The sequence below is a fragment of the Cnephaeus nilssonii genome (genome assembly GCF_951640355.1).
Source record: "Cnephaeus nilssonii genome assembly, chromosome: 6".
NCBI lineage: Eukaryota > Metazoa > Chordata > Mammalia > Chiroptera > Vespertilionidae > Cnephaeus > Cnephaeus nilssonii.
Genome location: NC_137077.1, coordinates 28,698,205 through 28,715,944, shown reverse-complemented (window position 1 = coordinate 28,715,944; position 17,740 = coordinate 28,698,205). Strand labels below are relative to the sequence as shown.

The 17,740-nt window shown below is 37.6% G+C and overlaps 1 protein-coding gene across 3 annotated transcripts in view; it reads right to left on the bottom strand.

Annotated features, from left to right (window-relative positions):
- Window positions 1-17,740, bottom strand: part of PLEKHA5 (pleckstrin homology domain containing A5) — a 206,202-nt gene that overhangs the window by 54,247 nt on the left and 134,215 nt on the right. For 2 of the 3 annotated variants that reach the window (XM_079773715.1, XM_079773716.1), the window contains 4 exons: window positions 15,612-15,727; window positions 11,581-12,045; window positions 6,674-7,139; window positions 3,122-3,205 (listed from right to left, as the gene is read on the bottom strand). In XM_079773715.1, coding sequence (XP_079629841.1) covers window positions 3,122-3,205; window positions 6,674-7,139; window positions 11,581-12,045; window positions 15,612-15,727 — 1,131 coding nt within the window. Of the gene's footprint in view, window positions 1-432; window positions 553-3,121; window positions 3,206-6,673; window positions 7,140-11,580; window positions 12,046-15,611; window positions 15,728-17,740 lie in introns of all 3 variants that reach the window. The other variant, XM_079773717.1, reaches the window with a different exon arrangement.

Here is a 17,740-nt window from a genome sequence, read left to right as displayed (position 1 = left end):
GAAATATCTTAAAAGTAATCTCTGATATTTAATAAGTAGTAGTATTAGAACTATAATCAATTCTCAACTTATTACTTTATGGGAAATTATAGGACTTTTCATTATCTGTCTTACCAGATGCGGAAGTTACAATATTTGGTTAAGTGACGACACCATTTTGAAGTCTGTATGATTTTCATTGCTCACAACCACAAGTTGGCAGGTAAGGGGGTGGATGGAAGGCTAAGAAGCAATGCACCCTCCTGGTATTTTAGTAGGATGTGTAAACAAGTGAGTTCTCAAAGGGTCAATAGGCGATCCTAATGCTGTCCTTGCAATGATGGTATGGGCTCATGCTCACCACCAACGACACCGATCAAACTGATTAATGAGTGGCTCCAAACAGGTGACAATGGCAGACGACACAGACCACGCTGTTTGTTCATAGCTGACCTTCGGGCTGTGGGCCTCGAGCTTCAGCTGCATGAGCTGTGCTAACGTGTGCTCCCGGATACTACTCAGTTCCGCTTGCTGCCGTCTCAGCTTTATTAGCAGCAGCGTAAGCTCCTCTGGCTGAAGGAGTACAATTTAAGAATCCAAACAGTGGAAAACAGGTTAATTGTTGTCTTAAGTGACAGACATTAAACCAAGATTTCTTGGCAAGTTTCCTCTTACGGCTGACATCAAACATAGCGCCTAAGCACTATGATGATAGGGCCTACATAAATGCATAGATATCTAGAGAAATAGAAGGAACAGTGTTACTTTAAAAGAAGAGCAAAAAAGACAGTATATTAAGGCAATTTTCTCAGAACTCATGAGAGAAATTTAAATGGTAAGCATAAAAAAGCATAATGCTAAAAAGCATGACAAAGATTGTATACTAGAGGTATTAAAAGATTATTAAAACTAGTTTAATAAGATGTTTAAAAATGACACCTAAGACTTTTACACCAACAGAGTAATACTGGCATGCCCAACTCTCTATTTTACAAAATAGAAGGTAAATAAAAAGAATTAAAATTCACGTAAAACTTGGATGATACCTTTCCATCATTAAACTTAGTACCTGGGATCCGTTCATTGCTTTCCAGTTATAGTTTTAAATGCCACTGTTAGTACCTTCATAGGATATTTTATGTGACCAAAAAAAATCAGTTTTGACTTTTTAAGAAAAAAAAAAAAATTGAATACACATAGAAAGTTTTCATCAGTACAGCAACCTTCTTCTACCTTCTGGGGAAAGCAGAGAACCACTGTGGTTTCCGATTGGTTCCTATCACCCCTAAGTGGGAGAAAAATTCGAAGGTAGATAAAATTCCCCACCAGGCCAATCTGATAAGTTTTTCTTTGTTAGAAATACAGTAAAGTATGAATGTTGGCAGTGTTATAAGCCATAAGACAGTAGTTGGTGTTTCTCTGAGCTTTGCTATGATTAAAAACTGCAGCCAGGCCAGAGGGAGGCTCTCCTCACTTAAGGGCTAGAGTATGCTTTTCAACTTCCAGGCCAACAGCTTTCCTGAGATCGATTTGTTTTGCCTACAGCACAGCTTTATCCAGCTTCCTTCTGTTGTTCATTTGCTGTTGCTCTTTTTCCCCCCATACAATTTTATTTTTAGGGACAGAAATAATTTTAAACTACTATTTAAAGTGACATTAAAAACTTGGGCCTTCAGGTGAGAAAAATGTCAGGAGTAAATAAACCAGTTACTACTCGTTTCTTTAGATAAAAGTGAGTATATAGATGAGACAAAAGTCTTTTATAGTAAATAGTCTAAGAATGCATGTATGACTTGAAGAAGAAATTTCGTAACAAAAAGAATAGTTGCTTTTAAACTGATGCCAACCACATCTTGTGACCTCATGACTGTGGGTAGTCTATGTCTTATGACCAAGTCCTTGAGGTCTGACCAGGGAGAGGGTAGGGTGGAGTAAGAGAATTAAATACCAGAGTGCTATTTGGCAGATATACCAAAAGGAGAAATCTTCAAACTCTGGTTTGTTGTTTATGGAGTTAAAAAGATAAAGAGATATTTTCACAAAAGGATGAAATATTCCAATTAAGTTTACAAGATATTTGAATTTTGAATCAAAATAAAAAGAGGCACATCTCACTCCCTCAAAAGTAGATGCTAAATAATTTTTTATCCTAAATACCCACTAGAGGGAGCAAGGCAGAAGAGAAAATTTTATAGTATGACATTTAGCATTATCTTATGTCTAATGTCTGCTTGTTAGATTTATAATTTAATATTTTAAAATTCCAACATCTAAAAGTTTTTAATTTTAGTCAAGCAATATTTTAACCTTGAATGAATAAACCGCAAGTAATTTAAAGCTAGGGAATCTTCCTTATATCTAAGTGTGTAAAAGATAAAAGAATGTTTGTAAAATACATGTAAGATGAATTTGTTCTGATTACTGCAGGAAGAGAATTTTAAATAAGGAACAACCACAGTATATAGGTCTTCAAATCACATCTCCACAGAAAGCGAAACTACCTACTGATAGATACTAAAGCATAATTCTCCTGATAACATAATGCCATTAAAATAAAATGATGAAAAGTCATCTTTTCTCTTTAACTTGAATAATAGTGTCCTGATAATATAGCTCCTTCTCACCTTGAACATAACACTGATAATAAAATGATAATGATTAAGTATTTTTATAGTCTTTCTTTCTCTTCATAAATATGCAAATTAGTTTTTATTCTGCTCTAAAGTAGTTAATCTATCTAAAAATCCACAGGAGAAACTTCTTATTAGGCTTGTAGTTTGACTACACATGGTTGCTTGCTGAATTGGTTCTACTAATGACCTATTCCAACTTCTGTTTTAAGGATGAGGGGATCAACACCCAACGCAGTAGAGAAACCCACTCAGGTTCTACAATAAAACTTCAAAATATAATCTTATGTGGAGGCAGTCAGACATTTTAGGGAGAGCTATCCAGCCGGACTCTGAAATGGATACATGATTCCAAATTCTTCTGATGAGCATTCTCTTCCACAAAAACATTCATGGTTTTTCTTTGGGAGGCACCGGTCTGAAAATTCAAACTTACAAGCTATGTCAGATATGTGCTATCATGTTCGCACATACATAAAACATGATATGGTAAATAGAGATATCATACTCACTGTTTTGCCTTGCAGGCTCTGGGGACTGACAGACTGTAAAGTCAGGCCAGCTGGCATTGACCTCCTGTCAGGCACATAGACATGCTAGGAAAATAAAGGCACAATATACATATTTCTATGGTCAATGTCAGAGATGAGAAATCTTAAATTTATATTGTAGAATACCATTTAAAAATTGCTGTAGTGCTTATGAGTGAAGATAGATACTGGTGGAGGTGGAAAAGGATATTGGGGGGTGTGGGGAGACATGGTGATAGAAAAACAAACAAAATAAAGAAATAAAATAATTAAAAAAACAAAACAAAACAAAACCAAAAAACCCCCAAAAGATAGATACTAAAATTTCTTGACTAAAATATAGATGCCGACAGGTAATTCTCTATCGTCTGGCTCAGTGGTTCTCAAACTTATTGATCTCAGGAGCCCTTTATATCCTTAAAAAGAAAATTTAGTGACAAGAGGGATACTGTTTTACAGTTTTGAAAATCTCTTTAATGTCTGGCTAGATTTTCATATTTGCTGCTGTATTCAATCTATTGTGATAATCTTTTTTTTAGTGGAAGTACACAAAGAAAATCCCACCTAGAATATATACATATATATTGAAAAGGGAGGGGAACTTTAATAGCTTTTTTGGATAGTTGTAAGTATCTTTGAAATTACACTAAATCTTGAAAAGTGATATTTTCTTAAAGGTTAGTTGCAAAGTGGTATCTGAAACTGTATCAATAAACTTTCGTACTCTGTTTCAGTAACATCCATTAGTCTATTTGCAGTTTAAATGACTCTCCTATCCATTCATGAATTTGTAGTATCAAACATTGGTCATGTGGAAAATACTGGTTTGGTGAGTTATGCAGATGTTCCCAAGTTGACACATCTCAGCATACAGCACTAGTAATTCCCATTTGTTAGTACCACCACTGATCTTAAAGCACTGGAAAGCTAGCAAGCTCAAAGAAGCAGATACGAGATTTCTAAAATTCTAATTTTTGCTTGCAAGTTCAAATGTTGTCATCAGTGACAGATACTGTCAGCTGCTTTCCACGAAGTGACAGGCTAACATTTCACTTTGAGAAGTGTCTGTCAAATACTAAGTCTGTCATTCGTTTCAATACTAAAACTATACTTTGTCTGTCATTCATTCTTTCAAGTAAAAATGGGGTTTCACGGAAAAAAAAAAAAGCAGCTAGTTCAGCTTGCAACTCAAATAATCATGCAAGTGTTTTTCTGGGAGACAACCATTAGTACTCTGGTATGCAATAGAAATTCTTGAAGTATATTTCCCGTTTCATCACACAGAATATTAAAATGATAAAATTGTCCTTCACTGTTTTATCAAAGGGATTATTTTTTTTTGGAAATGTTTTTATTTATTTTAGAGAGAGAGAGAGAAAGGGAGAGGTAGAGAGACAGAGAAAAACATCAATCAGATGCCTCCTGCATGTTCCCTACTGAGGATCAAACCCAAAACCTGGGCATGTGCCCCGATTGGGAATCTAACTTGCAACCTTTTGGAACATGGAACCAACACTCAACCAACTGGGCCACATCGGCCAGGGCTCAAAGGGATTCTTAAGTGAAACTGCTCCTTTATTTATTTTTACTGCAAGCATATGGCCGGGAAGCATACAATGACCTCTAGCATGGTTTGGAGCCCCTCCCTCGATTTAGACTAAGGTACCAGTACTTCTACCCACCATTGCTTTTGCACTCTTTGAAAATGGTAGCACAACGGAAAATGCTTTATTATTATTATAAAAATAGTTTTGAACTTACTTACTGAGAGAATCATGGGGACCCCTCAGGGGAACCCCCACCTCCCCCCGAGTGGTCTATGGGCCATACTTCAAGAACCACTGATCACATCAAAGGTAAGACTGTTGCTGGGTGGGGAGAATTGGCAATATTGGAGAAGTTTATTGGGGAGGAGGAGTTAACTGGGAACTGAATAAAGAGCACATATTCATTTCATATTTATTGTTAAAACAGATGATAGGCCTAGCCGGTTTGGTTCAGTGGACAGAGCATCAGCCTGTGGACCAAAGGGTTCGATTCCGGTCAAGGGCATGTACCTCAGTTGCAGGCCCCTTCTGAGTGCAGGAGGCAACCAATTGATGTCTCTCTCTGTCTTTCCCTCTATCTTCCAATCTCTCTAAAAAAAATCAATGGAAAAATAGCCTCAGGTGAGGGTTAAAAAAAACAAACAAACAAACAAATAAAAAAAAGATGATAAATTTTGGCTGGGAATACAAAAAATACTAATAAATATGAGAACACTTTTCAACCACACATTAATAAGTTGTATTCGATCAGATTTCTCTTGAAAGCTGTTACTATCTTTATCACATATGATTTGCCTTTGGATGTACAAAGTGACAAACACTAAACTTTGTGACAATGAAGTTCAAAGTGAGCCTTTTCTTGGCAAGGCTCACTTCCTCCAATCAGAAACTTCCTGACAGACTTGTCAACTTCTAGCTAACTCTTATTTATGGAAAAAGCAAGCAAAGGCTTTAGACAATGATGTATGGGAAAGATTCAGCCTATCACAAGGATAAAAACAAGTGTATCTTAAAGCGGTATAAAGCAAGAAATTCTTTATAACTAAAAAGAAAATAACAACCCTAACTGGTTTGGCTCAGTGGATAGAGTGTCGGCCTGCGGACTCAAGGGTCCCAGGTTCGATTCCGGTCAAGGGCATGTACCTTGGTTGCGGGCACATACCCAGTGGGGAGTGTGCAGGAGGCGGCTGAGCGATGTTTCTCTCTCAATGATGTTTCTAACTCTCTATTCCTCTCCCTTCCTCTCTGTAAAAAAATCAATAAAATATATTTAAAAAAAATAAGAAAATGACAGGACGGACATCGAGAACAGGCTGTCTGATCGAAACAACTCTTTAGCATTATGAGAAGCTGATCGATAAAAGCATCCCGAAGTCACTTCTAATAATCTGCTAAGCAATGCTTTAACTAACTTAAGATACAAATTAAAACATGATCTCTTAATCTCAATTTTTAAGAAGTCTATACCAGTAAGCATTGTTATTCCAATATTAAATTAGTATGTAAGGAGATATTTCAATATGCCATATACTCAGCTGGTGGTTAGGAGGTGAGGTTGGCAGGCGCAGAATCTGCAAGTGAGTGAAGAGCCAATAGAAATACATGTGGTCTGAACCTACATGGAAAGCGGATGAGAGATGCTACCAAGCAAAAGAATGCATAATGCATCCGCTCAAGAACTGTTCCTGTGCTCCTGAGAGGTTTGATACATGAGATTTTGACACTGCAGAATATTCTTCCTTAATTTTTAAAACAAAACAAAACAAAAAGGAGCTACCTTCCCTGTTCTTCCCTATTTCCTTGTCTCACATTCATTGCAGCTGTTCTGTGAGTTTAAAATTGCTTCAAAAATAAAAATAAAGACACAACAACAAAAAATATAAAAATAAATACATGAATAAATAAATGAAAGACTAGTGTACTAGAAAAAATCCACACACCACACATGCATAAAGTAGCGGTTGACACAAGATTAGCCGACATTTACCTTAGGGTGATGGGCCCTGTGCCTGCGGTCTATCGTCACGTCTCCTCTCTGAATTGGTGAGGTCACCTCTGATCTGTAGGTCCGTTGAGGGGAGTATCCCTGATAGGCAGCTATTGACCCATGGGAAGGTGACGTGGGAATCGAGTGCATTGTCTGGTCCGAAATATTAACCATGGTCTTGGGACTGGTCAGAGTCCCGTGCCGAGGGAGGGTGCTCTGCTTATTGTAGAACTGACGCTGCTGCCACTCGTACAGCTGCCACATCGTGTCGTCTCTCATTGACCTTCGCTTCTCCTCGGCACCAGGCCCCACTGTTTTGTCATGAGGGGACGGGGTTCCACTGCAGAGACTCTCAGGCCTGGTCTTGCTGTTTCGTGGGAGTGTTCTATACCCTTCCGGGTATCGGACCATGACCTGGGCTCGGTGGCTTGGCATATTTCTTGGTAACGTCTGGTAAGAAATTACTCTAAAATAAAAGAATTGAAAAATAAAAATGAAGGGGAGAGTTGCTTTCCAGAGTCTGCATTTTTTTCCTCTGGTAAGTACAATATATCTGAGGACTTTTTTTTTTTTTAAAGATCAAAATATTGATTATTATACAAGGCATACATTATTAATGAACACATTTTAATCTTTTCATGAAATTTAATTTGATGGATTTAGTACATTACATAAACAGCATCTATGACACTTACATAAAAGACCAATAGTTCTGCACAATGTACAGTTTGGTTTAAAGAAGAATATTTATACTTTATAACAAAGAATATTCAATATCTAATCCCATATTTGTCTCACATCTTATTTGTTTTTGTATAAGAAACAAACTCCTAGAATCTCATACATATCACCAGACAGTTAAATAGGATTTCTGTATATGGATGGAATACCGAAGTCTTTGAGTTGTGCCCAAAGAACATGAAGACAGGAAATGAACAATTAATTGCAGGTCTATGTGGCTCCTCTATTGAACCCTTTCCTTCAGAAAGCATGATCATGGAAAAGGCACATCAGTACATTTGTGTTTTAAAGAAATAATTTCCCCTGATTACTTTTCTTAACTTGAAAAATAAAAATCACTTAAAGCTAAAGCTAAAAATTTGAAGACAAAATACTTAAAACCCAACATTTCAATATAAAACTGTGAGCAAAATCTGGCCAACTGAAAATTTGGGGGATTTGGTTTTCTTATCTAGAAGATGATTTTATCACCAAGTTATGTTATAGCTTGAAAACCCCACATCTTATTCTGTATTCAAAATATTTCCAATTTTTTCAACCTTTTCCCTAAACTAAATTTCCTTCATCATGCTGATTGTTCTTTAGCTTTGCAATGTCTCCACGCATAACGGGCTTGCTCAAAACGGAACAAAGCCCTCCTAGATGAGAAACACTGCAGCGAGGCCGACCATCTGGTGACGCTGGGGCCAAAGTACCAATGCTCTGATGGGACCAGTGTAAAAAGCTCAATTCTTTGCTGCTTTCCTTCCATAGACTCCCATCTCCCCCGCTTGGTCTCCCTCCCTGTTCCCCTTGAAAAAAAAGGCCAGAGTTGGCAACCCATGGCTATCTGGTTAGGGAGCTTGTCAGCCAGGGGAATTTGATGCCATTCAAGGAATTCTGCTCTAGTACTAAAGTAATTTACCCGGCATACCTTCGTCTACTTGCTCTTTCATATACTCAAAAAAATGCTAGAGTGTCCTTGACATGCAAAAGGCTCTGGATTGGGCACTAAACTACATCACAGAAGCATATACTGAAAATATAAATGGTATTAACTTTATATCAAGTTTGGAAATATGTGCAAAGATCATTTACAATCATGTAAGGAAGAGGCAATCATTGTCAATCTAAAACACACTAAAAACTGCCTATAAACTAATGTGTAGATTCCAGTTCAGGAAATGCAATCACACCAGACGCCTGTCAGTGCTCTGAAGTGCTCCTAACATGTGCGCTGCACCCTGTTGTAGCGATGTGTACTGAACTTGAACTGTAAGCCCATCATATGGCCAGTAACACAGGCTGTTTTCCTACTCAGCTTGACTAATTGATGACCACAAAGTTTAAAAGCCTCCTCTGCCATCTTTGGGACCACTTTTGGGGAATTTTAAAAAACTAGGTTATTGATCAAGTTAAGTTTATTTTTATCCCATATCCTGTCCAGCATTTTGAGACCTGTTTTTCAAAATCGACAGTTTCCTTCTGTGGTCTTCCCCAAATAAATTCAAATTAAGGAAAAATGTGATTTACTTTTAAGTGAAAGCTTAAAAAAAGGAACCCCTGGGGGCTCCTTCGTCAGGTTTAGTGCGCCATTCACCAGCGGCTGCCTGTCAAGCGCTGTGAAAACCCAGGCCCTGGGATTCCGCCAAGCAGAACAATGGCCTAAGGCCCCGGGCACCTCAGCAGTGCCCCCCACTCACAAAGAAGGCTGAAAGCTCTGTTCCCAGATGCAGGGGTCTACTCTTTGGCTGTGTATTAAACCTGTTTTCTTTCTACCAGAACTTGAAGAATAAAAGCAAGCCTTTCTTAAAAAGTGTTACAAAATAAATTATTACCGTGAACTGCCATTAGGCTTCTTCCCACCAATAAAAATTAAATTATTTCATTATAAAACATCACAACTATTCCCCCCCCCCCCCCCCAGTATGAGGTTTACATAATAATGGAGATGGTATATCTCAATGGTCCATATACTGGACACAAGCCAGTGAAGCCAAAGCTGGAAGAGCAAGGCAGAGAAACCTTAGCTCAAAATAACCTCAGGCCAGCAGCCTTCAGAAGCTGCCTTCGAAGGAAAAAGTCGCAAAAAGTTTGTATGGATGTTAATTATACCCATCAAGGGACCTAAAAGTGCTTGGGAACTAATCGTCATGCTCAACCATTTTAAAACGAACTCCCAGATATCTGTTGAACTTTTTTTTTTTAACTTCCAACCGTAAGAAAGTATGATTTTACGTGTAGAAAAGTGATTCCACAAAGAAGTGAGATTTGACTTGCTGGGTGCACATTCTGCAAATCTTCTGGCTGGCATTTTTATTATTGTTTCCTGAAAATGATTACTACCTTAATACGTATTTCCAAACATTCTTTCTTTCTTTCCTTCCCAGAACAACCTCTGGCTCCTCTTCGGTCTAATCAAATTTTCCTTTTGGGAAACAGCAAACATTTCTGGCAATTCTCCCTTGGGAAAGTTAGAAAGGGGAGCACTGAGGGTCGGGAGGAAGAATACGGGAGTGAACCACACATCACTGGAGAATGTTTTTGCACCTTGGTGGAGCTAACAAAAGATGGAGCCACGTGCACCCAGGCTTTTGAGCTGTGTTGCTGAACAGAAGACAGACTTCGGCCGACAACTGCGGATGTCAGCCATGACAACCGAGCACACTGGACGCACCTTCCTATACCTTAGGTGTTTCACTATTAAAATAAGTTAATCTTCATTTAATCAAAAAGATCAATGCCTTTGTTTTCTGGTTTTCTATTACTGAGAGGTAAGAGTTACAATAACTCTGAAGTTAATTTTTATGTACATATGCCAATACATTAGAGAACTTTTTAAATTTTGCATCATTAAATTCTCGACGAACGACAGAGCACTTTTTCTCATCCCGTAGGTACCTGCTTTTCCTCCATTTCCTCTGGCCTTCATTTTTGTCTCCTTTGTAGACAGTCCCTTACTCCTTCCCCTCCACCCCTTAATTTAACCTGCACAATCATTCATTACCTCCTCTCTTCCCAAATCTTTTCTACACAGTAAAAGGCACCAGACAACTTTGATGACCAGGCCCCAGAGCAGGGAGTCTTTCTTGATTTTGCTCCATCACTCAAATCAGACTTGAGCAAGACCAGTTTGCAATCAAGCACATTCGAGCACTCAACTAGACAAGTCAAATGTATCTTGAACACATCACATTCCCCCCCTTTCCTCATTTCAGTTACTCCAATAGCTTCTGAACTTCCTCCAATTTATTCTCCAGATTCTGCAGCCAGGATGATCTTTCTGGAACACAAATCTGAATACATATATTCCTGCTTATCTCTCTAGGCTCGTTTCTCATCCAGCATTGTAGCAGTTGTACCTAAGCTATACTGGATGTCTTTGGATTCTTTTCCTGCTCTCTATCTAATCTGTATTTCTGCATATCTAAGCCAACAGGAGTATATCTTTATATGTCGACTGTATCCTGTTCCTCCAGAAAGTTTTTTGTGAGAACCCCTGGACTGCGTTGGCAGTCCCTGAAACACGTTCTTACATACAGCATCCTGTTCTTCCTCCACTGTATTTGTCACTAGATACTGCACTCCTTCATTTAGCTTTCTCCCCTCCTAGATAAGAACCTCTGGGAGAAATCTGGACAGCACCTTTTCATTGTTTTATTTTCTGGTCCCATGATTAGCACATAGTACTTATCAATAAACGTATGAAAGAACATGTGTGTGCCTGAATGATAAGTGCTTAGATGAATAAATATAATACTTAGTCACGTGTATTATGAGTTAAGAAAGTCAGGGAAGGAGATGGAGAACTAGAGAGCATAAGCCATTACTCCCGTTACTTGCCACAGGAGATCTCTGCACACGTTACCAATGGAAGTCAGTCAGAGGAGGGAGGTGGGAAGAGACGGGGAGAGAGAGGGTTATCCCAAACAAACATGATCTCTACCCACAACCTACGCCTTCTCCTGTGCTGGGCCGTGGGAGAATAACTCCTGGTCATTATTAGTAAAGTTGGGTGACAACAATAGGAGACAGAGAAAAACACACACATTTGATTCTATAAAAAAAAAAATAGTAACAAAACTATAGTATCTAAATCACAATTTAAAATAACACCTTTAACTGGCATCTCAGAAGCCAATCACCCCCAACACAGCATGAAAGAAACTTAGGCTCATAACACTTACCCCCTGGCTTCTTCTTCCTGACCCCTCCCCTTCTGGACTTTAATCCACTGCTCCAACTGCTGCATTGAGTTGGTTCTTTGTATGATGCGGTCAGCCTCCGGGTGGAAGGGCCCTGCGTTGGGATGACTGCCCCCTCTGAGATCCGCCAGGCTCACATTGACCGTTTTGTTCTCTGAACTATTCATATTGACTGGCCTGTAGTGCCCGGTCTGAGCCGGGCCTGTTGACCCATCATATTCAGATGGCAGAGAATTCAACTTGACACTATTAATTTTTGTTAATGGTCTATCTTGACCATCCTTCTGAAATCCATATTTTTCAGCTTCTAATGCCTTTTTTTCTTCACTTTTGCTGATCTCCTTGTTTTTCTGGTTATTCTGGACCTCCGGTTTAATCAGCACTCGATGGTTGGGAAAGTTATTGATTTCTTTTGCTGGTGCGTTTTCAGATGTGATCTTGTCCACTCTGAAATCAGAGAAGAAAATCATAGTGAGTCAGATGAAACGATGGACATATTATTTCTGCGATTCAATCTAGGAAAGATGTAAAATTACCTTTTACTAAAAAAAAAAAACACCAAAAGAACAACAACAACAACACCCTCACAGGGTCACTGAGGACAAGCCAGTACAAATCCTCCGTATGAAACAAAACATACAGAGAGTAAAAAGTCGTGAGTGTACCCACCATTAGAAATCTGGAAATAAAGCAAATAAGATTGCCCTTTCACAGTGAAACCACAAAAGCCACACTTAAAGAGCTGCAGCATCTAGCCATTTGAAATAAACAACATAGCTTCCAGCCAGGAGGGTTAATTCATCATGAGACAAACATGAGTCTGGTTTGTGGAAATGATGACACCAGGAAATTATAGTCTGGTGCTATCAGAGATCTGAACCACATGACTAACCAACTCTGTTCATATTCAAGAGGATCCGAGTTTCGGCTAATAGCTCTTGGAGCCAGACTACACATACTCAGCTTCCAGCTCTACCTCTTTCTAGCTGTTTCTGTCTTTGGGCAAGGCGCAGAAAATTACTGTGCCTCAATCTTCTTTTTGGTAAATGGGGATAACTGAAGGATGTTGTGAGGACCAGAGGAGTACATCAGTGGCTGCCACATTTATTACCATCATCACCCCATCCCATTAAGCCATTCTGGATTAGAATCTGGCATCCCATGTCCATCTTTCACCAGAAGGATGTGCCGCTTAACTGTGTGTGTCTGGACCACTGGACAGTTTTACTGCTCACCATCCCAGTTGCTATCTCTAGGTCTTTCTGATGAGCATCAGCTGCCCTGAGACCAATCAGTTCCAGGCTCTGACAAGGCCAAGCTGAGTGTCTGAACCTGCAATGAAATGGCCAAGATCGAGCCATGCGTGGAGCCTTTCGGGAACTGGCCACACTTCAATACGTGAAAACGCTGTTGAGTCCTAGGCGTGCCACTGCTGCCAGTTTCAGTGATGCGCAGACAATAATCCATAATACACAGCTATTGATAGGTAGCTTGGAATATGATCAATGAGGCAAAAGTGAAGTGGGACTATTTTTCTTGAAGTAAAGTTCTGGACTACCCACTTATTCAGGTTAGATAAAATGTATAGCATCTAGATTGGAAGCAATACAGATACTGAGAAAATTTACTGATACGCTATACGGAGTGCCTTCCCCTTGAAAGACAATAGTCAGAAGACTTCCACAAAGGCACACTCATCCTAAATTTGGAGGTGGGGTGGGAAGGAATTTTTATCACGGATATCAAATATCTGAAAAGATTTTTTAAAACTTAGTTACTTCTAGTCTATCTAAAGCTATATTTTAAACTAGAACTGCATTGCCTTTTGTCTTATTTCCTCCCCCCCCCCCCCCCAAAATGTATCATTTAAAAAAAATGTAATAAAAAAAAATCACACATGCTGACTTTTCTCTAACTGGAATAAAACTGATTCGGAAATGTATGCTAGGATAACTAATGTAAAGCTTGTGATCTAACTTTAAAAAGAGTCATTTAAGTTACTGTAGAAGATACATGCAAACATAGAAAATGAAAATAATAGGCCACGGAGATGGAAATTATTCAGAGAATGTATGTTATGCTTAGATTGCTTTATTCCATCAATGATCTGCATACTAGGGGACTATGTTATTGTTCACAGCTTAAATACTTGAGGAATTCAGAAGCAATGAACTATCTAGTTAAAAAGGAAATGTTTTTATCTCTTAGGTGATAAGCCTTAATAAATACTTCTAAGTATTCTGGCCATATAGGAAAGAGAGCCCATTGCCCTAAAACCAAGCAAAGAAAATCCCCCAACAGTAATGAAATGAAATATGACAGTAATTAGGTACCTTCAGTTTTAATCAATATTAACAGGGCAGGATAAAAATATAACAGCTAGAAGTAAAATAAAAAATAATTTCTACATGCAACAGTGACTTACTTCTAGCTGTTCAATAATTCCTGGCTAACCACACAACTGGCTAAAAATTGTTACGGGCATGTTAATAGGTTACCAGAAGTCAAACCAAAATATCGACTGTCATCTTTATTACCCTAAATTATGAGTAGTTATTAGTTTTTAGAGTAGAAAGTATCAGAAAAAAAAGGTTAAAGTTCTGAGATAATGAAGTACAACATATAATACTGAAATTGTCTGGAAATCAAATATTTTAATTATTATATTGATTTCTGTATTCTAAATAATTCCCTGAAAATTTTACTTTGAAGTTAAAATTATTTTAAGATTTTCCATTAATTATTTTCATCTACACTGTTTTCTCTAGCAATCAGTGCTAACCACTTCACTGTTATGTCCATTCAGGTCATTTTAACAAATGGAATTCCTTTTATTAGGTATCAATCCAGAATACACATATAGTTCAGGTTGTTTTTCTTAAAAGTATCTGTCCTGAGTTCAATCATGGGCCTTCTTTTTTTATGCTCCTTATTTTTCTCATGGCTCAGTTACTAGTGATTACTTAAGTTGCTTTGGACTTGGCATTTTAAAAAACAAATACATAGCATCAACTTAAGTCTTTTAACCAATAAGTCATAAGGCTTTATATAAACACTAAAAAAGACTAAAGACAATCCTCTTTTTTCCTGAGAAGAAAAAATACCCAGAAGCACAAGTTAGCATTTTCCTTTTAAGACCTGCTCAATTATCGCTGACTGGGAAAAAAATATTTTAACTTTATCATACATCTTTCTTCAAATTACAGGAATATAAAAAATATTTTAAAAGCACATTATTCAGCTTTAGAAACAGATTTCCTCTCACTAGTTCTTAATGTAGTTTAATATTAAAATGACCCATGTTTAAGCAGGGAAAAAATAACAGATCAATTTTAATAGTACATATTCACATTATCAATGAATCTAAGTGCTAAAGTTTCAAAAGAAATGATGCAGATTTCAGCAAAAAGGAGATATATTGAGAAATAATCTATATGCTTGACGAATTATTTTCTGGAGACATTCATCATAAAACAATCAATTAACCAGACAATGCTGAAACACACACACACACACAATCCCCACCAAAACTCAAAACAAAATTTTATTTCAATTTATCAAACTTTAAAAACACACAACATAATTTTTAAAATATAACGAAATTAACTTCATGAATATAAATTCTCTTCTAAGATTTAGGACCTTAAAAAAACACCTATCATGTGTAGTTTTAAGATAACAATTAAAAATGTACTTACCGGAAATTAAAGGTAATTCTGTAAGAAGAAAGAACATTCAGTTTGAATGTTAGAATTCTGGATTCACCTCAGTACACTGATAGGTGAAAATGAATAAGGAGGAAAGGTGGAATAAAAATGCAGGTGGTATCTCAGACTAACTTAGTAAGGTGTGTTAATTTTACATAAAACATGAATGAATCCTTGCTTTCTGAGAAATGATTTCATACCATGACTACTAAACTAAAATGATATGTACTATGATAATGACATACTTACAAGGCATGGAATAAAATGTAAGTGGAAATCACCATTATTTTTCCTACAAGCCTTTACCTTTTCACAGGTTCTGTCTGTACCAGGGCAGCATCTAACATGGCTTTCATCCATAATTCCATCTCCTTTCCTGTATCAGTGCAGAAATAATAGGTCCGCATGTTTGGATGGGCTGCCTGATTGAAAATGACACGATCGCTTTAAATAGGAATATGGGATCTGTAAAAGAAAAAAAATTAAGTGATTCTGTGCATAGATGACTACTATGAAATTTCAAAAGAGCAGACTTATTATATCTACAGATATAGAAATAAATGATTTAAGAAAAATATAATTCAACCTGAAAACTGTATAAATAATAACTTTACAATTTTTCTTAAAAAAAAAAAAAGAAGAACGGGAAGAAAGGAGGCAAAAAATGAAGCACTTAGTTGTGTCGTTTCCACGTACAAGTCCCTAGCGATTTCCATTTACTATAATTCATGCTTTATGCAAGAATGTACCATGCCAGGTTAGTGTGACTCAGTGGCTGAGCATCGACCTATGAACCAGGAGGTCATGGTTCGATTCCCAGTCGTGGCACATGCCTGGGTTACAGGCTTGGTCCTCAGTGGGGGCTTGCAGGAGGCAGCTGATCAATGATTCTCTCTCATGGTTGATATTTCTATCTCCCTCTTCCTTCCTCTCTAAAATCAATAAAAATACATAAAAAAATTGTTCCAGAGAAACCAGCAACAAAAGTAATAAATATGTACATATCTTAGTATTTCCCCTTGTTAGACATTCCTTTAGTCCTCAAAAGGAGCTACTCTTAAAGCATTTGTCTCATCTTTATAGATACCTATATACAAACATAACAGATGTATCAATAATCCCAAATGGTATGTCCCTTTAACTTTTATTCTCAAGTTTCAGTTGAAATATAAGTGTTTTGGGTTTGAGGAAGGAGGCCTATGTAAGTGCTAAGTTCTGTTTGTTTGATTTTCTTTATGGTGGTTCAATGTGCCTCTATTCCAGAGAAACAGGAAAACAGAATGAAGAAGGTACTGATGAGACTGCTACCCAAGTTGTGAGCACTGAGCTCAGCTTAACCCAGGGGCTGATCAGGCAAAGATGGACAGCATCAGTAGCGGCATCAAAGTAAAACAAACAAACAAACAAACAAACAAACAAAACAAAACAAAAACAGGCCATGGTGGGGATTCTGTGGGGGAAGCATTTTTCATTTCCATTTGAAGATGCCCATGACAGTTTCTTATTAGACAATGAACAACAAGGAACAACAAATAAAGGCTATTTCAGAACAGAATGAGGCAAAGAAAAGAGTACAAAGTATGCAGTTAGTCTGCAAAATATAAAAAGACGACAGAAATAAATCTGGAACTACAAACTTTATTCCAATGTCTTGACTCTCTGGCTTTATCAACAATGTCAATTAGCTTCTTCAACACTTTCTCCAGAAAGCATCAGAAAATAAATAAATTCAATAAACACAATGATCAAAATAACTATATAACCAACAAATCTCACTTAACTTCGTAAAAGATAGAAAACGATCTATAGAAATAACTCAAAAGAGCTTGGCTGGTGTGGCTCAGTGATTGAGCATCTACCCATGAACTAAGAGGTCATAAATTCAATTCCTAGTCAGGGCATATGTCCGGGTTGCTGGCCTGGTCCCTGATAAGGGGCATGCAGGAGCAGCTGATTAATGTTTCTATCTCCCTTCCTCTCTTTCTTAAAAAAAAAAATAAATAAATAAATAAATAGAAAAACACACAAAAGAAATAAAAGAAATAGCTCAAATGCTGTATGTCGCTAAAATAATTAAAACCACCACAAAGTGTAATTGGTCTGAGTGGGATTTTGGAAAAATAAATAAAGATCACTGCCCATATTTTGATCAATGGAAGGAAGACTGGCTGGTGCTAAGAAGACCCAGTTGCAGCCCTGACTCAGACACTAACAAACCACACTTGTGATTTGACAGGCTTGCCACCTGTGAAATGGAAATATTTACTAGATGATGGCAAAGTTCCCTATCTAGCTCTGAGTTCCACACACTGTTTAACAGTTGTCTATGAAGTTTCTACTTACCATGGTGATGAGCAGTAGCATCAGTGTCAACAGACTTAGTAGTAAAAGCAGCTCATAAATTCAGAGGAAACATCACAAAAGAGAGGATTTGA